General features: G+C 54.2%; 2 protein-coding genes across 2 annotated transcripts in view; both read left to right on the top strand.

The window, feature by feature from the left end:
* ZDHHC18 (zinc finger DHHC-type palmitoyltransferase 18) overlaps positions 1-20,071 on the top strand; it is a 28,277-nt gene extending 8,206 nt beyond the window's left edge. The window contains exons 3-9 of the mRNA XM_052662278.1: positions 11,036-11,185; positions 12,770-12,907; positions 13,034-13,082; positions 13,572-13,674; positions 15,105-15,217; positions 16,123-16,222; positions 19,344-20,071. Of these exons, the coding sequence (XP_052518238.1) occupies positions 11,036-11,185; positions 12,770-12,907; positions 13,034-13,082; positions 13,572-13,674; positions 15,105-15,217; positions 16,123-16,222; positions 19,344-19,442 (752 nt within the window). The 3' untranslated portion in view covers positions 19,443-20,071. The remainder of the gene's footprint in view (positions 1-11,035; positions 11,186-12,769; positions 12,908-13,033; positions 13,083-13,571; positions 13,675-15,104; positions 15,218-16,122; positions 16,223-19,343) is intronic.
* A 4,563-nt stretch (positions 20,072-24,634) lies between these two features.
* On the top strand, positions 24,635-25,381 carry SFN (stratifin). The gene has a single exon (XM_052635777.1). It carries the CDS (start codon positions 24,635-24,637, stop codon positions 25,379-25,381), a length of 747 nt encoding a protein of 248 aa, XP_052491737.1.
* The last annotated feature ends 1,354 nt before the right edge of the window (positions 25,382-26,735 follow it).

Raw genomic sequence — 26,735 nt, 5'->3', positions numbered from 1 at the left:
TCTCCGCCGCCACACGGCAGGTCACAAACCACATCCTGTCTGTCTCCAGGATGTCTCCCATGGGGGTCCTTCTGAAGCCCACTGTCCTGGGGAAGACAGCTCATTGTCCACCCAGCTGGTCAGTGCTCCACCGGCCGCTCTTCCTTTGGTCACAGTCTTCTCTCCAAGACCCACGTTAGACCCGGCCCCCCGCCCCCAGCTCAGAACGTGGGCCGCCCCCAGTGCTCAGCCCCATTTCCTGAAGATCGGCCATTGACGTACAACCTGAGTGGTTTTTGTCCTTTCAGCATCTCACCTTGGTACCCTCCTTTCTTTAGATTTTTCCTGTAAATAGCTTGTTTTAAATGTATTTTTCCATGGGAAAATGTGTATCACCCCTGTTAGTAGAAGCCACTTGCTCCAAGTAGAGGATTATCATAAGGACAAAAGCGTAACAGTGTTTCAGAATCCTTGGTGGTTACAGTTGCCTGTGGAAAGCAATTACTTTGAGGCCTGTGAGCTGAGAGGCTGTGAGCTTGCCCTGGTGGAGTCAAGGCGTGAAAGAGAATTGAAACTGGGAGTGCCTTTTCTCATCATGCAATTCAGTGCGGCTTACTGTCATGACCTGGAGACACCCGTCTCCCACCTTTCTGAAAGTTCGCCCCTGAGGCACACTGGCCTTCAGAATCAAGGTGGGCTCGGGGCCACCCTTCCCTCCTCACCTGCTTCCACTCCCCGCTCCCCAGCCACACTGCACTCTCCTGCCTTGGCTCTCGGGGTCCCCTCTGCTGCCGTGTTCTGCCCCCAACTGCATGAGCCTGAGGTCTCACTCTTTCCCAGTTTCCCATCCAGTGCAACTTCCTCATCCCTTCTGGCTCTCTTTTCTTTTCAGTGTTTATTTTTAAATTTATTTGTGGATTTGCGCCAGGTCTAGGTTGCGGCACGCAGAATCTCTGTTGCCTCTATTGGGATCTTTTCACTGAGGCTTACGAGCTCATATTTGCAACATGGGGGATCTTAGTTCCCCACCCAGGGATCGAACCTGCATCCCCTGCATTGCCTGGTGGATTCTCAGCCACTGGACCACCAAGGAAGTCCCTCTCATTGCTTTCTTGAATGCTGCCTCTTGCCCCCCGCCCCATGTATTCCAGTCTGTCTTCTCCTGGTGTTGAGTGCAGACACTGGTAACAGCGTTGATTGGCCATCCCTGGGTCTCATCTTTCCATCTCTCACTGGCATCATCATGTGACAAGGTCAATATTACCATCACCCAGCGAGGAGGCTGAGGCTCAGGGAGGTTGAGCAACTTCCTCCAAATCACAGGCTAACGAGGGGCCAGGCCAGGTTTCACAATAAGGTCACACTGGTCCCAGAGTCACCGTACTTGACTCAGTGCCTCCTGCGCTGACTCTGTAATTATCCGCAGCTGCTGCTCACTCTGCCCCCCAGGCCAAGCTCTTCCTGTATCCCCAGGCCTGCCAGGAAGCCTGCCTGTGGCAGGAGCTCCATAAACCTCTAGCAGGAACAGAGATGTTCAGGCGGAGATTGCAACAACCTCGGTGCCCACAGCCTGGCTGCCCTGGCTGACGTCAAGCCTGGGAGCTGGGCACCCACAGCTGTTTCCACCGCAGCTGGGGCAATGGGAAGGCAGTATCGGGGCCCAGCAGGGCGAGTAGAGGTGCTAGGTCTCCCCTCCTAACACCTCCTCAGTAGCTCATGGCCAGCCCCAGGAGCCTCCCTGCCAGCCACGGGGTTTTGGTTCATCCCCAGCCATTCAGGCTCACTCTGCAGAACTGGGGCTGCGTGTCTGTGGGGCTGAGGTTGGGGTGAAGAGACCTAGAGCAGGCCCCCTGGTCAAGAAAAAGGTATAGAAGATCCATTTCCTTCTCCCAGTCATTTAGCAAGAAGGAGCCTCCCACTCATTACCACGTCCGGGGGGGGGGGGGGCTTTAGTTTCCCACCCGGGGGTGCCTTTTTTCTTCTTGGGGCAGAGCCTGCACCAGACAGAGCCCTGGAGAAGATCTTAGATTCCCGCAGGGCAGAGACAGCCTCCATCATTACTGCTTCTTCATTCATTTCTGCAACGACTGTTTTCTGCACTGAGTAACAAAGCAACCACATTTGACTCACCTCTGTGTACTTAGCCCTATTTCCTTAGCCTTGTACAGTAACTTGACATCACAGATGCTTGTGTCTATTACTGGTGTTGTTTCTATGGAACAGTATATTCCAAACAACTGATTTATGAAGACACTTGACAACACAACCCAGCTGTGAGGGAAGAACAGCCACAGATCCTCTTCAGGGACCAAGAGAAAAGTTACTGGACCCCTCACTGGATTCCCAGAGGCCCTCCCAGGGCAGATGGGTGCCCACACCTCTCCCCAGGGCAGGAAGAGAACTCCTGCCTGTATGCTCTGGCCTCCAGCACCCAGGCCTCCTCCTCCCTAGAACTCTGAGAAAGAGGAAGTAAGGCTCTGTGGGACAAATGAATGCCCTGGAGGACAAGGGTTCTAATTTCAGCCCCACCTTGTACTGTTGGAATGAAGTGGATAAAACTCGGGCACACGTCCCAGCCCAGGGTGTTTGGGTACAAGTGAAACAGGGAATGTCCACTCGCTTTGAAAGTAGTTTTCCTCTGCTGAAAGTGAAGAGGCTTGAGCCTCGTGGTTGGCATAGTTAGAGGCCTTGGCTCGGAGCACTGACAAGTTACCACTGGTGATGGGTGCCAGGAGGAATGGGGTTGAGGAAGATCCTGAGGCCAACTCCGGGGCAGTTATTGGTCAGCACTGTCTGGCCTGAGAAAAAGCAAACAGTTGCTCGTCTTCCCCTACCCCACATGGGACTCAGCTGTGTAGCAGCATGCCCACAAGGCCTCCTTTGCCCCGTCTAGGACCCTGCAGTTGGTGACCTTACTCAGCATCTGGGTGGCACCCTTGTACCAGTGTGGCCCTTTTTCCTCTTCTCCACCTTCAGCTCCCAGCAGCCTGAAGACGCTGGGTACACAGAGCCTTACTTCCTCTTTCTCAGAGTTCTAGGGAGGAGGAGGCCTGGGTGCTGGAGGCCAGAGCATACAGGCAGGAGTTCTCTTCCTGCCCTGGGGAGAGGTGTGGGCACCCATCTGCCCTGGGAGGGCCTCTGGGAATCCAGTGAGGGGTCCAGTAACTTTTCTCTTGGTCCCTGAAGAGGATCTGTGGCTGTTCTTCCCTCACAGCTGGGTTGTGTTGTCAAGTGTCTTCATAAATCAGTTGTTTGGAATATACTGTTCCATAGAAACAACACCAGTAATAGTAATGGCTAGTATTTATTAGGCTCTTGCCAGCTGCTTGACACTTTGCTAAACCCACTTGATGAATTCTTGCCTGATCTCCTAATAGCGCTAGGAGGTGGATTTGATTATGGCCCATTTTCTTTTGCAGCAGATGAGGGCGCAGAGAGGTTAAGCAACTTGACACACATCACACAGCTAGTAAGCGTCTGGGCCAAGATTTGTATCCACATGCCTGTCTGGCTCCAAAGCCTGTATCCAAGTCTGGGAGACACCAGTGGGGAGGGGCAGGTACTGGGACCTAGGGCCTGAGGAACAGGATTATGGTTGAGTTTGCAGCAGCACCAACAGCTTTGGGAGGAGCTGGGGAGTTCTATACCCTACGTGTCACAGCCTGAGCTGTTTGTCAGGACTGAGGCTCCTGTGAACCCAGTGCTGTGCTCAGGGCTGCCCTCCCAGCCTCTCACTCAGCCCTCACCATGGCTCTGTGAGAGTGAGACAGTCTTGTCTCCATTTTATGGATGAGGAAACTGAGGCTCAGAGAGGTGAAGGCACTTCCTAAAGTAGCAAGTGACTAGCAAAACCAAGGTTCAAACCCAGCGTTTCAGACTCCAGGTCCTGTGCCTTGCTTGTTATTACTATTCAGTTGCTCAGTCGTGTCTGACTCTTTGTGATCCCATGGACTGCAGCACGCCGGGCTTCCCTGTCCTTCATCATCTCCCGGAGTTTGCTCAAACTCGTGTCCATTGAGTCAGTGATGCCATCCAACCTCTGCCTGCCCTCTTCTTCTTTTGCCTTCAGTCTTTCCCAGCATCAGGGTCTTTTCCAAATAAGTCAGCTCTTCGCATCAGGTGGCCAAAGTTTTGGAGCTTCAGCTTCAGCATCAGTCCTTCCAATATTCAAGAGTTGATTTCCTTTAGGATTGACTGGTTGGATCTCCTTGCAGTCCACGGACTCTCAGGAGTCTTCTCCAACACCACAGTTTAAAAGCATCAGTTCTTCAGCACTCAGCTTTCCTTATGGTCCAGCTGTCACATCCATAGATGACCACTGGAAGAACCATAGCTTTGACTGACTGAATGGACCTTTGTTGGCAAAGTAATATCTCTGCTTTTTAATACCCTGTCTAGGTTTGTCGTAGCTTTTCTTCCAAGGACCAAGTGTCTTTTAATTTCATGGCCACAGTCACTGTCCGCAGTGATTTTGGAGTCCAAGAAAGTAGTCTGTCACTGTTTCCATTGTTTCCCCATCTATTTGCCACGAAGTGATGGGACCGAATGCCATGATCTTCGTTTTTTAAATGTTGAGTTTTAAACCAGCTTTTTCATTCTCTTTCACTTTCATCAAGAGGCTCTTCAGTTCCTCCTTGCTTTCTGCCATGAGGGTAGTGTCATCTGCATATATGAGATAATTGATATTTCTGCTGGCAATCTTGATTCCAGCTTGTGCTTCATCCAACCCAGCATTTCACATGATGTACTCTGCATATAAGTTAAATAAACAGGGTGATAATATACAGCCTTGACACAATCCATTCCCAATTTTGAACCAGTCTGTTGTTCCATGTCTAACTGTTACTTCTCGACCTGCACACAGATTTCTCAGGAGGTAGGTAAGGTGGTCTGGTATTCCCATCTCTTTAAGAATTTTCCAGTTTGTTTGACTGTCATCCACACAGTCAAAAGCTTTAGTGTAGTCAATGAAGCAGAAGTAGGTATTTTTCTGAAATTCTCTTGCTTCTTCTGTGATCCAACGGATGTTGGCAATTTGATCTCTGGTTCCTCTGCCTTTTCTAAATCCGGCTTGTACATCTGGAAGTTCTCAGTTCACATACTGTTGAAGCCTAGCTTGGAGGATTTTGTTCATGACCTTGCTAGCATGTGAAATGAGTGCAGTTGTGTGGTAGGTGGAACGTTCTTGCTGCCCCTCATGAAAACAGCTAGTTGTAAGTACTCACCAGGGCTTCCCAGGTGGTGCAGTGGTAAAGAATCTGCTTGCCAATGCAGCAGACGCAGGTTCGATCCCTGGATCAGAAAGATCCCCTGGAGTAGGAAATGGCAACCCACTCCAATATTCTTGCCTGGGAAATCCCATGGACAGAGGAGCCTGGCGGGCTACAGTCCATGGAGTCGCAAAGGGTCTGAGCACACACATACGGACTCACTGAGCGCCAGTTCCTTGACCTGTACTCTTTCTGATCCTTTCCACTCTTCAAGGTGGTCGTCGTCATTTGTCTGCTTTGACAGGTGCGGGTTCACAGAGATTAAGCAGCTTCGCAGAGGGCACCAGCTCCTACGTGGGAGGGTCAGGGCGTAAGCTCCAGGCCCGCCTGTGTCTCTCTGCCTTGCCTGCTGCCTCACAGGTCCTAGGCTCCAGGTGCCTGTTGGTCCCACTGTCTCTGCTCTCAAGCGACGTGGTGTCTGGAGACAGCGTACACACATAGCAGTCAGTCCTGTCACAACTCAGCATGGAGTCAAGAGCATGTTCTGTGCTATGTGTGAGGCTCCTGTGGTCAGAGAGGCTGCTGCTGAGGCCCGGTGAGTCCTGGCGAGCAGAGAGAAGGGCGGCCCAGCTGGGGCATGGAGGGCAGGAAGCCAGGGCAGAGTGGCGGGAGCAAAGCTAGAATCGGAGATTGAACCCAACTGTGGAGGGCCCTGATATCAGGATGAGAAGTTTACCTTTATCCTGTTTTTTTTAGGGGAAGCCAGTGAACGGTTTCTGAGCTGGGACGTGACTTGAAAGGGGTTATTTAGGGGAATGTGATGGTGTGTGCAGGGCAGGTTAAAAGGCAACGGGATTGGAAGCAGGAGTCTTTCAGGGGTGCTGTTTGGCAATACGGGCCTGGGCTGGGATGGGGGGTGGGAGTGGAGAGGGATGGGTGATCAAGAAAGAACTTGACCAGACCTAGTGACTGGCCAGGCCCGGATGAAGGAGAAGGAAGGGTCTGCCCGGGGAACTCCAGACTGGGTTCCCCTGGCTCAGTCACTCACTGGCTGTGGGACCTCGGACGAATCCCGTAACCTCTCTGGGCCTCTTTTCTCATCTGTAAGCTGAAGGAGTAGGAGCAGCAGCATCGGGTGTCTGCTGGGGGCCATGTTACATGCTCTTCGAGGTGCCTTTCGGCCCTTGGATTGCGCCATCAGGAGACATAAGGAACCGGGCAGGGAAGAATAACACTCATTGTGGCAATTGCAAATTTACAAAAAGACCTCAAGCCCAAGCTTCGGGAACTTGGATTCACATCGTGATTCTGTCACCGTGTGGCCTTAGGCAATTCACTAGCCTCACCAGGGAAAGGCTCCTAAATGGTAGCCTGGAGATTAAGATGATAACTTCCCCTCCTGAGATGTTGAAGAGGAGAATATATGCAAAGCGCTTAGCACACAATAGCACTCAGTGACCTGTTCTCATTCCCTTCTTTCTCTCCGTAGTTCTATGAGCTGATAATAACAGTGCACACATTTTTTTTTTTTAATTCATTTTTATTTGGCTGGATGGGGTCTTAGTTGCAGTATGTGGGACCTTTGTTCTATCGTGTGAGATCTTTCACTGTGGTGCACGGACTCTCTAGTCGGTGGCGTGCAGGCTCAGCAGTTGTGGCGCGCAGGCTCCGTTGCTCTGCGCCATTTGGGATCTAGTTCCCCGACCAGGGATGCACCTGTGTCCCTTGCATTGTAGGGTGGATTCCTAACCACTGGACCACCAAGGATGTCCCCCAGTGTACACTTCTTAAGCATTTGCTTTGTGCTTCTTCACGTGCATTAACTCATTTAATCCTCACAATAGCCCTATGGGGTAAGTACCCTTACTCCCTTTCAGTGATCAAGGAAACAGAGGCAGAGAGGTTAAATGATCCGCCTTGTCACACATCTTGCAAATGGCATCATCAGAAGAAACCCGGCTAGTAAGAGGTGCAGCTAGAATTCATGTCTCATCCTCCCTGTTATTCCCATTTTACAGATGAGAAAACTGAGAAAAATTCATTTGACTGCAGCCTCACACACAGCCTGTGGCAAAACTGAGTTTCAGAGTATGTCTGTTTGCCTCAAACCCCCTGCCTTGGCCATACTGCCATTACTAAGGAAGAGATGCTTAGTTCCACTTTAAACACACCACAGTTGAGGTGGTGGAGAGACAGCCTAGCAAAAGTCTCTTTGGTAGCTAAGAATGTGAGACACGAATCTGGTTCATTGATACATGCCAAGCGCCTAGAATAGTGCCTGGCACATGGTAGGCACTCAGTAAGTAGTCACTGGGAGCAAGTGGCCAAAGTAGAGATATTATCAGGGAGTCAATCCTGTGGAAGTGATGGCTGGAAGCATAGCCAAGGGCTGGGTTCCCAGGCACCCCTGGGATGCAGAATTCCAGCTGGGGAGGAGCCGCTGCTCTGGGGAACACTGGTCCTCCTGGCCTGGGGCACCAGGAGGCTCCCTGGGTAGCTCTGTGGGTTTTGATCTAGGTTCAGCACCCTGTTCTGCCAGCAGACCCACCATGTGACTTTGGACAATTTACTTTCTGTTTTCTTTTTCCTTTTTCTTAGGCTTTTACTGAAGTATAACGGGCTTGCCAAAAGTGTACAACTCATAAGTGTTCTGTTTGTTGAGGGTTCACAATTGGAACACACACATGTAATTAGCACCCCCAGACCAAGAAACAGTGGTGGAGCCCCCCTTGTTCCCCTTTCCAATCTCTGTCACCCTTCCCCCCGCCATGATCCTGGCTTTTAACACCATAGATTACTTTTACCTGTTTGTGAACATTTTGTGCACTTACGCATTTGTGAGATTCATTCATACTGTTGTGTATAATTAAGGATCATTCATTCTCACTGCTGTATAGAATGCCATTGTATGAATATACTACAGTTTTTTTCTCTATTCCACTATTGATGGGTCGTTCCAGATTTTGGCTATTTTGAGAATTGTTGCTAAGAACAGTCTTGCACTTGGCTTTGGTGCACGTCAACTCATGTGCATTTCTGCTGGGAAAACACCTCTGAGTGGGACTGCTGGGCTGCACATGCTGAGCTTTAGTCGTTAGTGCAGAACTGTTGTCTAAAGTGGTCAGATGAGATTTTGAGTTGCTGTACGTTTTTGCCAACACTTGAGATAATTTTTTTTTTTCATGTTCGCCGTTCTGGTGCATATGTACTGGTAGCATATTGTGGTTTTAATTTGCATTTCTCTGATGACTAATGAATATGAGCACTTTTTCATGTGTCTATTAGCCATTTGAACAGCTTCTTTTATGAAATGCCTGTTTGAATCTTTCGTCCGCATTCAGATTCAGCTGTCTGATTTTTTTCTTACTGACTCATAGGGCTTCTTTATAGACTCTGGATACACATCCTTTGTCCTTTGTCAGATAAACATACCGCACATATCTTCTACTACTCTGAAGGTCACATTTTCATTCTCAATAATCTCTTTAGATGGACAGAAGTTCTTAATTGTGGTAAAATGCTGTTTATCGAATTGTTCTTTTATGATCGGTTCCTTTGTGTCTTATTTAAGAAGTCTTTGTCTACTCCAGAGTCATGAAGCTGTTCTGTTTTTCTTTTTCTTTTTTTTAATCCAAAACGTTTTGTATTGAGCACCGTAGTCCATCTGGAATTGAGTTTGTATTAAGTGGGAGGCAGGGTTACAGTAATGTGCGTGCTCAGTCACGTCCAGCTCTTTGTGACCCCGTGGACTGTAGCCTGCTAGGCTCCTCTGCCTGTGGAATCTTCCAGGCAAGAATACCGGAGTGGGTAGCCATTCCCTTCTTCAGGGGATCTTCCTGATCCAGGGATCCAACCTGCGTCTCCCACATTGCAGGCAGATTCTTTACTACTACACCTCCTGGGAAGCCCTTCTAACAGTCACATTTTCCCCCCATTTGTGTATCCAGTGGATCCAGCATGGTTTCATCAGGAAGAGACCATCTTCCTCTTTGGCCCTGTGATGTTGCCTTTGTCCTGAATCACATGATCATATACATGTTAGGCCTGTTTCTGCAGTCTGTTCTGTTTCACTGGTCAGCATTTCTACCCTTTTACCCAAACCCAGCTGTCTTAAGTACTAAAGCTTTATCATAAGTGTTAATGTCTTGCTGTATAAGACCTGGGTTTGTTCTTCAAGAGTGCCTTGGCTATTCCTGGCCCTTTGATTTCTGTATGAATTTTAGAGTGAGTTTGTTGATTTCCACACATACACACAAAAACCCCAACTGGGATTATGTTGAATCTAAAAATTAATTTGGAGAGAATAAATTGTTTTCTAATACTGAATCTGCCAGTCCATGAATATCATATATCTCCACATTTCTTTTTCTCTTAAAATTTTTATTATGAAAAATTTCAAACTTTCCGAAAAGTGGGAAGAATTAGTATAACAAATTTGTATAAATTCACCATCTAGATTAAATACTAGTGTGTCATATGTGTCACACAAACATATATGTCATGTTAAACCATTTCACGGTAAATTATACACATAGTGAAATATACACTTACCCCATAAATGCTTCAACATGTATCTCCAAGGTTTCAGGATACCCTAGTCCATAATGACAATTCCATTATCCCATCTAGGAAAACTAACGGCTTCCAGACTTTTAATCTATAGTCATTCGCACCCCCTTGCCCCCACCTGTCTTTCGTTGCTGTGCTGGCTTGTTTTTAATACTTTCATGGGTGTATTTTTTGGCTGCGCTGGGTCTGCATCACTGCGCAGGCTTTTCTCGAGCCTCAGGGAGCAGGGGCTACCCTGGCTGGGCTGCGTCTCATTGCCGTGGCTCCTCCTGCTGCTGAGCACAGGCTCTCGGGCCCACAGGCTTCAGTGGTGCGGCTCCCAGGCTCTAGAGCACAGGCTCAGTAGTCGTGGCTCACGGGCTTTGTTGCTGCGAGGCATGTGGGATCTCCCGGGGTCGGGGCTTGTGTCTCCTGCACTGGCAGGTGGATTCTTTACCGCTGAGCCACCGAGGGACGCCCCTGTTTTGTTTTGTTTTTGAAAACAGGCTCCATTCTAGGATCAAGCATTGCACTGGTTTCTACCTCTTAAACCTTTTTAAATTTAGAAGCATCTCCCTTCTCCTTTTGTAAGCGACACTGACTTTTAAAAAATTCTCTTTTAACTGAAGCAGAGTTGAAACACAGTGTGGCACTGACGCTCGCGCCACAGGGCAGTGGCTTGCAGACGCCACACATTCTGCATCTGATTGCTTCCTCAGCGCTGCTCTCACTGTGTCCTCTGTCCCTCCTGGAAACCAGAACTTAGATCTGGGCTTGTGTGAAAGAAAGTGAAAGTGTTAGCTGCTCAGCCGTGTCCGACTCTTTGCAACCCCATGGACTGTAGCCCGCCAGGCTCCTCTGTCTGTGGGATTCTCCAGGCAAGAGTACTGGAGCGGGTTGCCATTCCCTTCTCCAGGGCATCTTCCTGACCCAGGGATCGAACCCCAGTCTCCTGCATTGCAGGTGGAGTCTTTACAGTCCCTGGTGGGTCAGACTATAAGGATGCAAATAAAGCTCACTAAGATGTTTAGATGCAGATAAAGCTCACTAAGCCTTCCCAGGTCTCCCTCCCTGAAAGCCCTTCCTGAAGTGGCCTGTGAAGCTTCTCCACAGTGCTTGACAGCAAGTCTCGCTGGGTGGTCACAGCTTTCAATGCCCTCGGCAGCCATCTTGCCCTAATGTTTGTCCCCCCAAAGCAGCTTCCCTGAAGCTTCTCTCGTCCTGGCCGGGCGGCACTGGCTCCCCCCTCCCCCGGACGGGGCTTGGCCATGCCCCATCTGGCTTTCCTCCCTTCTCAGACAACACAGGCAGTTCCACGTACCGGCCGCCCCCTCGGACGCGGGAGGTGACGATCAACGGGCAGGTGGTGAAGCTGAAGTACTGCTTCACCTGTAAGATGTTCCGGCCGCCCCGGACCTCGCACTGCAGTGTCTGTGACAACTGTGTGGGTAAGTGGGAGGCAGCAGAGGGGGGCGCGGGCAGTCCTGAGAGGGATGGAGCCCTGGAGACTGAGAGTCGCTTGTGGGGGGCGGGGGCGTCTGGGCAGGAAGTCTGGTTCCCTCAGATTTGCTCTGACTGAGGAGGGGCTCCAGGGAGGGGCCCTGAATGTGACCAGTGGTATCGCGGCTTCGGCCCGGGACGGGTGGATTCCTCCCCCAGCTCTAAAGTGGACATAGAGACGCCCTGACCCTCCTCCCAGCCCTTGGTTTGGTCCTCAGCAGGTCCAGGGTCGAGTCTGGAGCATGACATTCTAGACACGTGGCCCAGGACCAGCTCTGCTGAAAGTCCTGGGGTTTGGACTGACAAGAATCTGGGAACCAAGGAGTTCATGCCAGTGAGGTGGAGAGGGCAGAGCTGGGATTGGAAGCTAAGCTCCTGACCCACGACTGCCGTGGTTGCTGGGAAGCCAGAGACTGTCTCCTCCCCTCTCACTGCTCTCTGGAGGCCCAGCAGCTCAGACAGGGACCCAGGGTGCGCCGCCTCTGGGAGGGTGTTGTAAGGGAGCGGCTCTGCAAGAGGACCCAGGTGAGCTGAGCCTTGGTGACTATGCACGGTCCCCAGGGCGGTGAGCTCATGACGCTAGCTCAGCACTCCCTGAGCTGGGGAGCGGGGGAAGCACCCGGACGGCAGGCCTCGAAGTGGGTGACTCGGTGGGTGTTGTTCCTCCCTGAGAGTCTGCCCCACCCACCCTCTGTGAAGGGCGCTGGCCCGGTGTAGGCCTGCATCAGGCTTGTGACCCACATTCCCACAGGGGACTTTCTTCACCTGCCTGGGCCTGACCCCACCCCTGGGACACAGTGCTGGCGTGAGCTCAGCCCTCTGACTAGGCCTCCAGTGCCGCTTCTCCACAAGTTACCTAGCGGGCCCGCCCCTCTTCGGTCCTCTATTCTAGAGCTAGGGAGCAGGGCTCATTGGTTGTTGCCAAGGGGCCAGGATTGTAGGCAGCAAGTCCTTTCTGTGGGTCTTCTTCATACCAGACTCTGCCAGGCCCTGGGTTTCATCCAGGGAGCAGGGGTTACAGTTTGCATTTATCATGTTCAGTCGCGTCCGACTCCTTGCAACCCCACACACTGTAGCCCGCCAGGCTCCTCTGTCCATGGAATTTTCCAGACAAGTATACTGTTGGTTGCCAGTTCCTACTCCAGGGGATCTTCGACCCAGAGATCGAACCCGCATCTCTTGCGTTGGCAGGCAATTCTTTACCACTACGCCACTTGGGAAGGGCTTACAAGCCAACCTGCTAATTGTAAATAAACATATAAGCCCATGTAGGCAAAGTGCTGCAAAGGACAAGTTTCCAGGGCAGTGGGGCAAATAACAGGGGCCTCACTCTCCTCTGAGGTTGAAGGAGAACTTTCTCAAGGATGTGGCCTCGCAGCCAAGACACAGGAACTGGCGGGTGAAGGACCAGAGGCCAGGAGTGTCGAGGAACTGAGAGTCGCATGTGAACAGAGCCAGGGGGTGGGGTCAACCCCACTGTGTCGGGAGGCCGCTAAAGCCCCAGCACTGACCTGCCTCCCTGGCCCTTCCAGAGCGGTTCGACCATCACTGCCCCTGGGTGGGCAACTGCGTGGGGAAACGGAACTACCGCTTCTTCTACGCATTCATCCTCTCCCTCTCCTTCCTGACGGCCTTCATCTTCGCCTGCGTGGTCACCCACCTGACGCTGCGTGAGTTGGGGGTGATGGTGCGGGTGGGCCGGGGCTGAGCGGGAGGCCCGGGGGCAAGCACAGCCAGCTCAAGGGGCCCTGGCCACCGTCCCTGAGCCGCGCCCTCTCCTGTCTCTTCCTCCCCAGGCTCTCAGGGAAGCAACTTCCTCTCCACTCTGAAGGAGACACCAGCGAGATATCCTTTGTCAGCAAGGGGGAGCCCTGGTGGGACCCGAGGCCCCTTCCCTGAGGCAGGCCCCCACACCACATCCTGTAAACAGGGCAGTGAGATAGAGCTGCTGTTTGTCCTCTGGAATCCAGCGTGCCAGCTGCTCCTGTTCACCCCCAGGCTAGAGCCCATTCTGAATGGGCTGTTGTGGGGCCAGAATTGCCAAGAACTCCCAGGAGCCCCCTTAGACACCCAGCTGTCTGGACTGTGCCCTGTCCATAGCTCTGGTGTTTGAAACCCTCAGTTCCCTCTTCTGTCCATGACCCTGGGCTTGTCCTGTCCTCTGGGTGCTCCTGAACCCTCTTCGTGGCCCAGGAGGGGATCTGCTGAGATTATAGATGGTTACAAACTTACCTCCCTTCTGGGGGAGTAGCTGCACAGAGGGATGGGTGAGAAGGCTAGTGAGGGAGGCTCCCAGCCCTGGTCCCCGTGTGGGTCCTTGACTGCGCTGCTCACCGTGCTGGAGTTGGTGATCTGCTTCTTCTCCATCTGGTCCATCCTGGGCCTCTCAGGGTTTCACACTTACCTCGTCGCCTCAAACCTGACAACTAATGAAGACGTGAGTAAAGGCTGGAGCAGCAGCTTACCCCTGGGCCAGATCCTGGGATGGGGGCAGGGCTGAAGGAGCTTGGGCAGCCACAGTGCAGCCCTGACCCCCAAACTTCTGGGCAGATGCAGGCAGACAGACAAGGTAGCCCAGCATCTCCTTCCAGGGCTCAGGGCTGTGGGCTCTGGGAGACCCTGGGCAGGTCCCCAAGGTTGCTTTCTCCCTAACCCCACCAGACCAGCACTGACCCCATTGCTGTCCTTATATTTGGCCGGCTCATTACCATTTCCAGAGTTCTTGCAGTTTCCATCATCTCTTTGGGTCCTTTCGCCTCTGAGGCAGAGGAACAGAGACGCTTTTTCTTCATTTGATGGCTGAGTGACTTGCCCCAGGTCACCAGCTGTAAAGGGACAGAGCCAGGGTTGCACTCGGAAGCTCAGGCCCACCACGCTGTCCTTGGAGACAGCAGCAATTCCACTGTTCTCAGGGAGTCCTGGGGCTCTCTGAGGCATCCTTAGTGAGGGGGCGGTCAAGAGAGAAGCCTGAAGCTCCATCAGCCTCCCCACTCCACCTGCTGCCTTGTAGATCTCTACCAACAAACCTTGTCTGTTGGAGCGCCCACTATGTGCTGATCCCTGGGCCAGATCTGACCCCTCCCCTCCCATCCTTCCAAACAACAAAAAAGCAAATGAGAGCATCTGTCCCAGGGCCAGCATCTAATATTGCTCAGAGGCCCATGGACCAACAGAAAATACGTTCCTTGACCTCAGCCTGTCATTTGGAGAGAGGAACTTAACAGGCATGACAGGGTATCACATGCCGGGTGATTGGTACAGAGCAGAGATGGCATCAGCCAGCCTCCCCCGAGGTGATTTCCTGGGGGCTGTTTCTGCAGGATATCACTAGGGGTTAAGCCAAAAAGGGCGTCATGGCCAGATACATTTGGAAGACTCCACGGTGCAGTCAAGCCGGTCTCCTTCACTGCTGGTCTCCGTGGAGCTAGAGAGGGGCAGGGTTTCATCTCATGCTCCGCCAGCGTTGCTAGAGTTCCCTGGTTTTCAAATGAGAACTGAGACTCAGAAACGGTGCTCTGTCCGGGGTCACGAGCAAGTCTGGGAGAACCAGAGCTCACAGCCAGGTCAGCCTGAGCCCTGGGCGCTTGCACTAGCCTCCTTCCTGCGTGGCTGGCAAGAGAAGGAAGGATGCTCCGTGAAAGCTCCCTCTGGAGGCGTCTCTCCGGCTCTGCTCTGACTTCTGCCTCCTCTTCTGGGTGCCTCCCCAACACCCAGCGGTCCTCCACATTCTCACAGAACGACTAACGGGTAAAGGCACATTCCCTGCAATAGGCTAGAATTGGTTTCAGAATTTGCTGGTCTTCTCCAGCCTCTAGAACAGGGGGAATGAAGGGAGGTACCTGACTCAGAGCTCCTTCCTGCTTGCAGATCAAAGGCTCGTGGTCCAACAAGAGGGGCGGCGAGGCCTCTGTCAACCCCTACAGCCATAAAAGTGTCATCACCAACTGCTGTGCTGTGCTGTGTGGCCCCCTACCTCCCAGGTAAGCCGGGGGGCGGGGGGGGGGGCGGGGGGAGCTGTGGTGTGTGGGTCACAGGGCCTGGCCTGGCCAGTGTGTGTGTGTGGAGTGGGGTGGGGTGGCTCTGTGAGTCTACTCCTCTCAAAGAGGTTCTGGAATCACTGATCTCTCCACACCAAAGATCCCTCTGTCCATCATCCCCTGCTGTGTGCTTTCAGGGCACTTGTCACAGAAAGGAATTCAGTAGAGTTGTAATTTGTAATCCTGTGTGCTCATTGTAGAAAAAAATTAAGTACAAAATATCAGAAAGAGTAGTAGCTATCACATGTAATCTTACTCCCCAGGGATAACCACAATGAATGTTGTGTCTACCTTGAGGGACTCTGCTGTCCGGTGCTGATGGCTGGACTGGGTGGAGCCTCCTCTCCCTCCTGGTGGCTCAGCTCTGCGGGGAAACGCCCCATCTGTCCGGACACTAGGGGGCGCCAGATGTCCAGATCGGGAGTTCAATTGGAAGCCCTGGGGGCGGGTTGGGGGTGGGGTAAGATTTCCTCACATCTTCCCCACCTCCTCCCGCCCAATATCCCGTCTGCCTGTCGCCCATCCCGCCCCTGGGGAAAGGACAGTAGGAACTGTAGCATCTCCCAATGCCCTTTCGTCCTTGCTCTTCTCACCTGCAGCTTGGGAGCCCGACAGAAAGCCAGGCAGTTTGAATTAATAGTGGATAAATTCTGTGGCCCAAAGCCAGGTGTCCAGAGTACAGAGAAGGCCCTTCCAGAAAGGAAGGGTCTTGAGCCACCAACTGGAGCAGCCTTTCTAGGGCCGGGTCTTGCCTCGTCTGGGAGATGGACCCAGCTGTCCAGGCCCCGGCCTGGAGCTGTGGTGTCAGGCAGGGCCCTCATGTGTCCCCCCACCTTGTCTTTTGGAAGCCTGATTGACCGGAGGGGATTTGTGCAGTCTGACACCGTGTTGCCCTCGCCCGTCAGAAGCGACGAGCCAGCCTGCGGAGCCAAGCCTGATGCCAGCATGGTAGGAAGCCACCCATGAACCGGGCTCAGTACTTGCCACCTGCTGGCCTGTCTGCCCCTCCGCACTCACCTGCCACCCTTCACACCTGCCAGGACCTCCTCCCCATTCCACCCGAAGGGAAGCAGAGCCGCCCAAGACTGCTTGAGTCTTTTCGTATTTATTTCCCACCCTGCGTGGCTTTCCCCGCACTGTGCCATGGCTGTGCCCTCTGCTCCCCAGACCAGGCTCACACGGCCGGGGGCCCCAAGTTCCCCCAGCTGATCAGTGGCAGGATTAACAGGAGAGAGAGGCCAGGGCCCCTGAGGCCCAGCGGACCACGCCAAGCCTCTGCCCAGCCGTGCCCTGTGTGAGTGAGGCTGTGGACTGAGTGTGACGCCTCCCCGGTGGGGGAGCTGCTGGGCCCTGCTAAGCCGGGGTCCGAGGTGGGTGAAGCCAGACTGAGGAGAAGTCGGCTCCGGACAGCAGGCTGTCGGAGAGGATGCCTCTGGGGGCTGCTTGGGCGTCTGGGCCCCTTCCTTCCTTCTGGGAGAGCTGTTGTTCTTTCTTCCGTTTTTGTTTTTGTATGGAGTCAGCCAGTAGACTAGAGCTGGGGCTCCAGGTAGAGAGGGCAGAGTTGGGGGTGGGTGGGGGGGAGCAGCCTGCATCAGAGGAAGCCAAATCAGCCAGCCAGACACCCGAGACCTCAGCTCCTGCATGATTCCTGGGCAGCACACTAGGAAGGGGGAGCCTCGCCCCCCTCTGCCCATGGAGGGTTCTCCAAGGGCGCAACCTGCCCCCACCACCACCTCCCTCCCAGGTCAGGTCTGGGGATGGGCAGGTTTTACTCATGCTGGCAATACTTGAAACGGGTTTATTAATGCTGGGTATTTTGCACAATTTTATAGACCTCTTTTCTACATAGCATTTTTTTTAATGGAAGACAAAAAGAAAAAGTCAGCCACATTGCTATCTTTGTAGTGCCAGGTGAAGGATTATCTGAAGGCACCCTAGTTTTAATAAGTTTATTACAAGAGACCTTCTGGCTGTGAGTGAGCGAGTGTGTGTGTGCGCGCGTGTGTGTGCTCTTGTACGAATGTGGCTGGCTCCCACACCCCCTGGGTTGCCTCACTCTCTGCCATCGCCCTTGGGTGCCAGCCAGTGGTGGCAGCAGCAGGAGCGACCTGAGCCGTGGGGACGGGGAGTGTGTGCATTGGTCACAGGAGACAGCTGGGCTCCTGCTGCAGTCCGGCCCATCCTCCTTGCCCCCCTCCAAGGACCTCAAACAGTGGCTGGGACTTGGCCACCCAGCCCCCAGGTCAGGCTTCCAGCTGGGCCTGCCCAGACAGGCTGGGGCCTGGTCAGCTGGATGGGCTAATGGCTGTGGGAGTGGCTGCCTCACCACACCCCCTCCTCCAGAATCTGAGCATGGGACCCAGCGCCAGGGGCTAGAGCATGGCCAACTGAGGGCCTCCCTCCAGGAAGGACCAGGGTGGGCTGAAATGAGTGAAGGTTGGCCTAAATCTGGGCCAGAAACTTAGAGGATGGCCCTCCTCTCCTGGGAGCGACAGTTTCTTGTCAAAATAGATAGGAAATTGTCTCTCCATCCCCCTCCTTGGCCCTCTAAGAGGGCCAAAGCCCTTGGAAAAGGACATAGGAAGTCCCCGCACCTTGTCCTTCCTTGCTCCAGAGCCTGGTGGGTCACAGGCAGCTGAGAAGTCACAGCCACCAAGAGTCCCCTCTGGGAGAAACCACTTCGCCCCAGCCTCAGGGCCCTGGGCTCTGCTGCAGTGGGAGTGAGGGGTGGGGAGGAAGCTGGCTAGAGGAGGGGACTCCGACCTGCCTTTTATTTAAGCCAGTATTCTTTGTTCCTGCTTGTAATAAAATTTTTGTTTTTAAGAATTGATTTGCTTTGGTTTGGTTTTTGTTTGCTCTTTCTTTGCTGAGACCCCAACTGGCAGCTCTCTGTTCTTTTAGCCAAACTTGGTCTTTCCTCTTCAGTTCAATTCAGTCACTCAATCGTGTCTGACTCTTTGCGACCCCAGGGACTGCAGCACGCCAGGCTTCCCTGTCCATCACCAACTCCCGGAGCCTGCTCAAACTCATGCCCGTCGAGTTGGTGATGCCTGGGTAGACAGAAAGAGGGCAGGCAGCCCAGTGCTCCAGCTGAAGCTCTCTCCTGGCTGGAGTCTGTTTGCTGGAGGCTGAGCACAGAGGGCTGTAGCTAGGCCCCCGCAGCAGGGCAGAAAAGGCCATCCTGTCCTCTCTCCATGCCCTCTACTTTCTCCAGCCCTGGGGGCTTGCGACCCCTAGGTTCTTCTTTCTTTTCTGTCTTTCCACTCTGACCTCCAGTGGCTGCTTAGCTAAGAAAATGTTTGTAAAGAAGTAGATTCCAGTTTGAGAGCCAGAGCCTCCCTGGCCCCCACCCCCGCCTGGGCAGCAGGGCCCCACCAGACAGCTCGTAACCCTGGCCCACCTCTCTGGTATCTCCCCCAGGAGGACACCTGTCAGGATTTTGCCATCTCCTGCACAGCCTGAGGGGAGCTAACAGGCCTCTTTGCAGAGGGTTAGCTGGTAAGACTGTATCTCCCCTGTCGGCCAGCAGCACTGCCCGCTCCCCTCACACACCATACCATCCTCATCGCATGCCTCGCCGCCCCCATGGGGCCCATTCATCTGTCTGGTGTGTGGTGCAGTGTGTGTGCTGGCGGTGGTAGGGCCCTCAGGACTACCCCCCATCAGAGGAAGGGCCGGGGCGTGGGCGCAGGGCTAGGAGCCGCCCCACCCTGCACGGAGGAAGTGGCTTCACACAGAGCAGCTCTCCAGCTGGAGCAGGAGGTGAAGGGCGAGGTCGGGAGAGGATGGCGTACCTGCCCTGAGGCGCTGGGGCCTGCTCTCACCGGTCCTGGTGCGCAAGGGGGCCCTCGGTCACTAACTTGTGTCCTGGCTTTCTGTCCTGCTGAGCTTTTTCTCTCACCTGCCCGTTTTCTCTCTGCCTGGTTGCCTGCTGCCCGAGCCTCAGCCCTTCTGTGGGGAAGACGCAGGTGCTGTGGCCACCCCCTGCTCCCCGCCAGCCTCCTCACTCCTCCCCATCGTGCTAACCCTCTCTCTTCTCCTCCTTTGCTGTCCTGCCCGGGATCTCCAGTGTGTGCGGGGGCTTAAGGACCTCCTGAGGACCGCTGCTCTCTGCCTCTCCAGGAGCGGCCTGGGGGGCACCAGGCCCCCGGCACCTCCACCTGCCTAACCTGTGGCCCGTCTGCCACCGTCTGTGCCTACAGGGTCTGCCCCCAAGCCTGCCCCACACGTATTCTCTCTAGAGCACCCCCCAGAGGAGACAGGAGTTGGCCTCTCTGCCCCCGCTCTCACTCCGCTCACACGGCCAGAGTGTAGAAGGCCAGAAAGCAGCTGTCAGCACAATGATGTCAGACTCTGCTGAAACTCGCCCTCCCCTCCTCCACCTTCCTTCCCCTTCCCCAGATCTGTCAGGAGTCAAGACTCTAGGAATCTTGCCTTACAGCCTGCCCACCCCAGGATCAGGCAGAGCTCTAGTCTAGCCGAGCAGGTTTCTTCAGGAGCCTTCTGGAGTGTTGATGACGCTGCTGAACAAGTTTGGTGACTGTTCTGAGCACAGCTGGTTTGACACTGTTCCCACGCCCCCCCCCCCCGCCCCCCACCCAGCGGGTAGGACGCAAGGAGGACGCTGTCCCCCTTTGCTTCAGGCACCGAGGGGCCGGGCTAGCGCTGACAGTCCTGAGCTCTTCAGAGGAACTGAAGGCAACCAGGCGGGCCTAGGGAATCTGCTGAGCCCATGGCGGGGTGGGGGTGGGGGGCTGCTTGTCTATTGTCCTGTACCTTTTTTTAACCGAAATAAAGATCTCCATCTTCTTGCCATACCTTTGAGTGTCTGGTACCACCTTTATTTGGGGTCCAGGGCTGGGGCCTATGATGAATCTGCAGGAGAACATCTGGCTTATCCTCAATGCCAGCCTAGTCAACTGGTCAGAGACATTCTAGAGATTTTTAAAAAGAGGCACAATGAAACCAGAGGGAACACAGGCAGAGCGGCTAGGGTTGTCTTCACTCTGCCCCTCCAGAACTCCTGGTCTCAGTTCCAGAGACCTTCAAGTCTTAGCTGACCTCTGAACTTGGAGAGGTCCCAGTCCAGGCTGGGGCAGCGGGTTTAACTCCAGTCTGGGGCTGTCCCACCCTGAACTGAGTCCAGCCCAGGGTGATAATGGAATCTTGCCTTTCCCCAGCTGACACCCCACATCAGAATACACGCGGAGGCCCATTCTCTCGCCTAAACCTATGAAGAAGGTGATGACAGCCTTTTAAGGAATTGCCCAGGGTCTCGCAGCTGATAAATCCAAGATCTGCACCTGCCCCATGTCTCTCCCAATCTCTGACTTTTCTGCACCACCCAAGGAATGAAGATGGCTGCGGTGGAAGGAGGGGATCTCAGAAAAGAAACCTTAATATCAGAGAATGTCATTCAGAGCTAGTAGGGGCTGAGTGATGATCTGTGTTGGCCTCCTTGAACTGATGGGGAAACTGAGGCCAAAAGACAGGAATGGACCTGCTCAAGGCCTTATAATGGAGCTGGGATGCAGTTCCACACCCAGACCTCATTCCATTCTCTTTCCAGTAATTCCACACTGTGTCCTAGAATGGCCAAGGAGACATAGGGTACTCTAAACAGCAGTGCCTTGAGGAAAAAAGACTCAGATAGCTGAGTCATTTAAAAGTGATCTAATATCTCTCCCAAAGACAGCCAACTAGTGGAGTGAGCTCTTAGCTGAATAACTGAACTCTTGTTCACAACTAACCATGGGAGAAGGTACCATAGTTTCCCCTCTCTCTCTCAAGTCACTGAGTTATGTCCGACTTGAGACCCAATGTACTGTAGCCTGTCAGGCTACTCTGTCCATGGAATTCTCCAGGCAAGAATACTGGAGTGGGGTGCCATTTTCTTCTCCAGGGGATCTTCCCGACCCAGGGATTGAGGAAGCCCTTAGTTTCTTCTAAAGCGTCTGCCTACAATGCAGGAGACCCGGGTTCAATCCCTGGGTCGGGAAGATCCCCTGGAGAAGAAAATGGCACCCCACTCCAGTATTCTTGCCTGGCAAATCCCATGGACAGAGGAGCCTGGTAGGCTGCAGTCCATGGGGTCTCAAAGAGTCACACACGACTGAGCAACTGCACTTTCACTTTCTTTCACTTTAGTTTCCTCTAGTTACCTGATTGATCATTCCAAAACTGAAAAAAGTTTCCGAGGAACTTCACTCTGAAGTCTAACCAGTGTCCCTCCTGCTGCAATCAGAGCCCTGTCCTTGTTCTCAATGGAGGTAGATAGCAACTGGTTGGTGCCTTCTCTATGCCACAACCCTTCAAAGCCTGTTATTACCAGTTAGGAAGGAGTGGTTGTCTGTGGGACAAGAGGCTTTGATCCTGCGGGTAGGAAGGATGCTCTATGGGAGGGTGGGGAGGTAGCAGGCAGGATGAGGAAAGCCCCTTTGCGCTGCAGACCCCACTCCTGCCCTGCTGACTCAGGCGGCTGACAGTAGAACCCCATGCCCTGTCAGGGCCTGCTGCCTCCTGCCTGCCTGGGCTCCTGGACTTGGGAAAGGGAGGCCTGGAGGCAAAGGGAGGTGCCTGAGACAGGAACTGAGTCAGGACTGACAGGCCAGAGCGGGCAGGAGGTGTTAGGTAGCCTGGCTCCCAAATTCACCCCTGAGCTTCAGCAGGGGAGGGGAAGGAGGGACGAGGCTCCCTTTCCCATGCCCAGTGCTGTGCTGAGGGCCTGGAGCTCGTGGTGTAAGCCGCCACCAGGTCTCTGGTGAGAGTGGTAGGAAGAGAAGTAAGTCTTCCTGCCTTGAGACAGAAACAGCTGCAAAATCCCTGGGTCTACCAGGCCCTGCCCTCCAGGTTTCTAATGTTTTGGAATCTCCAGCGTTCCCCCAGGACCTGGGAAAGCCCGGGCTGGATGACTAGTACCAAGGAAGGGCCCAAGGCCTGTGGAGGCCAGAGGAATGTGTGAGCTGGAGAGGGCGGAGGTAGTGCTGAGTGAGTGCCTCTGACCATTCATTCATCGTCTCTCTGGTTGAGCAGGGTCTAGCCTTTGGTTGAGACTTGGTTTGGGGCCGGCCATTCCTTATTTCATAGAAATCAGCTCCATTATTAGTGCTTCAAGTGTGTATATTTATAATAATAAGGCTCGGTTTTCTTTTCACATGATGTTAATAGTTACCATCCACTCTGCTAAGTGCTTTCCATCAACTCATTCAATTCTCACAACAAGCCCCATTTTTATTCAGGAAAACTGAGGCTCATAGAGGCCAAGTCACTTACCCAAAGCCACAGTAGCTTATAAGAACTGAAACCAGGCAGTCTGATTCCAAGACTGTAGGCTGTTCTGTCATAGAAAAATAATACACATTCACCATTGATAACCTGAAGATACTAGGAAAGTCAAAGGAAAACAAAAAACCCACTTAGAATCCTACTACCTAGACATACACTGTAAATTGGTATTCCAGTATGTTTCTTTTTCATTGTTTTCTGTCAGTGATGTGATTTAGGCAGAGCCTTCAGGATGGCAAGCCTAAAATCCCTTCTGCTTGCTTCCTTGGAAAACATGGCATCAGCTCAGACACGTCCCTACTTTCCCTTCAAAGAGGCAGATCTCATCTCTGGGCCTCAGAGTTCTGGCCTAAGCCTCCCTCCAGGAGGAGAGGGTGGGTGTTCAGACACCAAGAGGAACTGAGGAGGGACAGGCTTGTGAAATAGTTCTGGTTCAAGCATTAAACTGGCTGGATCCCAGAGAGAGGAGCCCCACCCCGAGCCCCATCTGAGCTTTGGCTAGAGGTAGAGCAGACAAGCAGGAACCCACCCTCCTAGGTGCAATGCCAGCACCTTTGGGTGAAAATTTCAACTGACACAGAGACAGGGTCTCAGTGAACAGGGACAAAAGATTGGCAACAGAGAAGTCTCCATCTCTGAGGCTTCTGCCAGGAATCAGAAGTGGGGCCGTGGTCAGAGGGAAGGGCAGGGAAACTTCTGAGAGGCAGGCTCATTCAGCTGGAGGGAAGAGGAAAGCAGCGCTCAGCTGGGACTGCTGCCCCATAAAACGAAACGACATGCGTCACAGCTGCCTCCATCGCCTCGGTCCTGTCTTTTCTCCCCAGTTGCTAGCGTTTCCCCCCCTACTGGTACCCAGCTGGGCAGGGTACCCAGGTGGCCGGCATCCCTGCCTCTGACAGAGGGTGGGGCTGAGTTAGGCAGGGAAGTGGAACAGCCAGTGAGCTGGGTCCCCACCCTCTGTGTGCCCCACTGACACATAATGGCAGCCAGGGGGGGCAGGTGACCTGGTGTGGACAGCCAGAGGGCAAGTCCTCAGACAAGTGGCAACAGGCCACCAACTTGAAAGGGAAAATTGTGCTGTGATGGGGAAGGTATCCAAAAAACCTACTGGGTGACTAATTACAAAGGCTGGGCCAGAGCGTCAGAGGCCGCTCGTTAAACACCTCATTAAGTGGCACTCTGAAAGCTGCCACTTCTGCATTCTGGGAGCTCAGAGGGGACAGGATCCTGAGGAGGAGTGAGGGTTGGTGGGTAGAACCATTTCAGGTAGACTCCGGAAGAAGCCTGCTGTCACTTTTAAATAGTCTGGAGCTCACAAGTCAAAAGACTTGATGGGAGCAAAGCCAAATTTAGTAGCTGTGTGACTGTGAGCAACTCTCATCTTTCTCTGAGCCTTAGCGTTCCCATCTCTACAGTGGGAGTAGTGTCACAGACTTGCCCATTTCACACAGACAGAGCAGGTTAGATTAAGTTAGATCATGGGTATGAAGGCGCTTGGAAAGCTAGCTACCGCCCTACCTAAACAAAGAGTTCTCTCTCCTGAACCAATACGAGAAACATACCTGGCAGGACTGGGAACCCCATCCTCCTGCACCTGGCTTTATGGGCTCTGCCTAGGCCCATAGCGGCCAGGTAGCTGAAGCCATCCTCAACCCGTGTAAGAACACGGTGAAGGAGGATCTGATTTGAGCAACTGGGACAGCTACCTACGGTAGGCATGTAATAGAAGCCCTGAACCAGAGCGGGCAGCCTGGGGCCTGGAAAGGTGTCGGTGCAGGTGAGGCCAACGCCCAAATCTCTCCCGCTGACAGTCCGGATGACTCACCCGCGGCCCCCGCCTCCCTACCCGCCATCCCAGCCCTTTTACCTTTAAGGAAGAGCGGAAAGGGTGTGGGGGCGAAGAGGAGAGGGAGGCAGGTCCAGGGCCCTAGCCCCGCCCTCTGCCCCTCCCAGCCTTCTCTGGGCCTGGCCTTCCAGCCAAAAGGCGGGCAGAGAGCAGGAGAAGCACAGAACCCGGCCTTGGTTCCGAGGCAGCCAGTTAGCCCGCCGCCTGCCTGTCTGCCTGTCCCCAGAGCCATGGAGAGAGCCAGTCTGATCCAGAAGGCCAAGTTAGCCGAGCAGGCCGAACGCTATGAAGACATGGCAGCTTTCATGAAGAGCGCTGTGGAAAAGGGCGAGGAGCTATCCTGCGAAGAGCGCAACCTGCTTTCAGTGGCCTACAAGAACGTGGTGGGTGGCCAGCGGGCGGCGTGGAGGGTCCTGTCCAGTATCGAGCAAAAGAGCAATGAAGAAAGCTCGGAAGAGAAGGGCCCGGAGGTGCAAGAGTACCGAGAGAAGGTGGAGACGGAGCTCCGGGGCGTGTGCGACACAGTGCTGGGCTTGCTGGACACCCACCTCATCAAGGAGGCCGGTGACGCCGAAAGTCGGGTCTTCTACCTGAAAATGAAGGGCGACTACTACCGCTACCTGGCCGAAGTGGCCACTGGCGACGACAAGAAGCGCATCATCGACTCAGCCCGGTCGGCCTACCAGGAGGCCATGGACATCAGCAAGAAGGAGATGCCGCCCACCAACCCCATCCGCCTGGGCCTGGCCCTGAACTTTTCCGTCTTCCACTATGAGATCGCCAACAGCCCCGAGGAGGCCATCTCTCTGGCCAAGACCACCTTCGACGAGGCCATGGCCGACCTGCACACCCTCAGCGAGGACTCCTACAAAGACAGCACCCTCATCATGCAGCTGTTGCGAGACAACCTGACGCTGTGGACGGCCGACAACGCCGGGGAAGAAGGGGGCGAGGCTCCCGAGGAGCCCCAGAGCTGAGCCGCACCCGCTGCACGCCCTGCCCTACCCTGCCCGCTCCAGTCCCCCACTCCCGGCAGAGAGGACTTGTATGGGGTGGGAGGCCCGACCCTTCTCCCCAAACGCTCTGGCCCAGCTCAGAAAGGCTCCATAGAGAGGAGCAAGCAGAGCCCAGTCCCCCCTGGAGCCAGGATTCCATACTTCCTGCAGCTGTCAGGGGCTCCTGGCCACTGGTCATCATCCAGCCCTGCTCTGTCTCCACCGCCGCCCCCCGTCCCAGACAGCCCCCCACCCTGACCACTTCCTCCCCACTCCAACCCCCTCCCGCCCCTGCTACCTATGGATCTTAGGAATTGAGCAGTGTCCCATCCTTAGAGCTGAAAACCGAACTGTGTGGCAGAGGTTGGGGATGAAAATGTGTGTGTGCGCCTGTGTGTGTGTGTGTTGTGCAGCAACCAGGACCCAGGATGAGAGGGAGAGCATGTCTGCTGGGTGTGACCATGTTTCCTCTCAATAAAGTTGCCCTGTGACACTCCGCCTGTCTTTTTCAGTTATTGCGGAAGGGCGGGACAGGGATTGGTGTGTGAGTTACAGAGACCCTGACCGCCTTGGGGCTGGCTCAGTGACCCGCAGGCAAGACTCTGGAACCAGGAGAGAGGCTGGGGATCCAGCCCTCTCCATCAGGGTCTGGTCTAGTCCCCTCAAACTGGTCCTATCCCGGGAGGGTCGGGTGAGCGGCGCCAAGGCGGCTTGGAGACTCCTCTGCCAGGAACGTGGGGTGGGAGGCTGAAGCGCTCAGGTGTGAGGGGACAGTCTCCGGGGTGAGGTCGGAGGGGTACGCCGCAGTGAGCGGCACTGAGCACCTCAGACCTGAAAGCGGGGAACAGTCCCATCAGATCTGAGCGGAGGGAAGTATCACCAGGGGGCGGGTATGACGCCGCCATTAAAAGCTCAGGTCTGAGGAGAAGACCGCCTTCCAACGTTCGGAAATGGGGACAAAATAAAACGGGCCGTTGACGAAGAGGCGCAACTTGAGTGCGAAGGGACGCCGAGAGCGGGTTCGGCCGCGGCGGGCCAAGCCCACCGCCTCCGCATCTCAGCTCCCAGCAGCGACGCTCCTCAGCCTTCGGCCGCCTAGAGAAGCCCTACCTTCACAGCCTGAGGCCGGAGGCGGGCCCGAGGCTGATGTCATCCAATCACGGGAAGGAGCTGCTCAGGGTACCGCCCCCGGGGCCAGACTGACCAATAGGAGAAGGAGCGGCGGAACGAGCTGGGAGCGTCTCCCCATCGCCCGCCGGGCCCTGCAGGCGCCGGGACACGCAGCCGGGAGAAGAGCTCCCCGCCACCCGCGGAGTGCCAGGGGCGGAGCTTTCCT

Source organism: Budorcas taxicolor, chromosome 2 (assembly GCF_023091745.1).
Source record: "Budorcas taxicolor isolate Tak-1 chromosome 2, Takin1.1, whole genome shotgun sequence".
Taxonomy (NCBI): Eukaryota; Metazoa; Chordata; class Mammalia; order Artiodactyla; family Bovidae; genus Budorcas; species Budorcas taxicolor.
The sequence above is the reverse complement of the archived record's forward strand: the minus strand, read 5'-3'. Positions and strand labels throughout refer to the sequence as shown.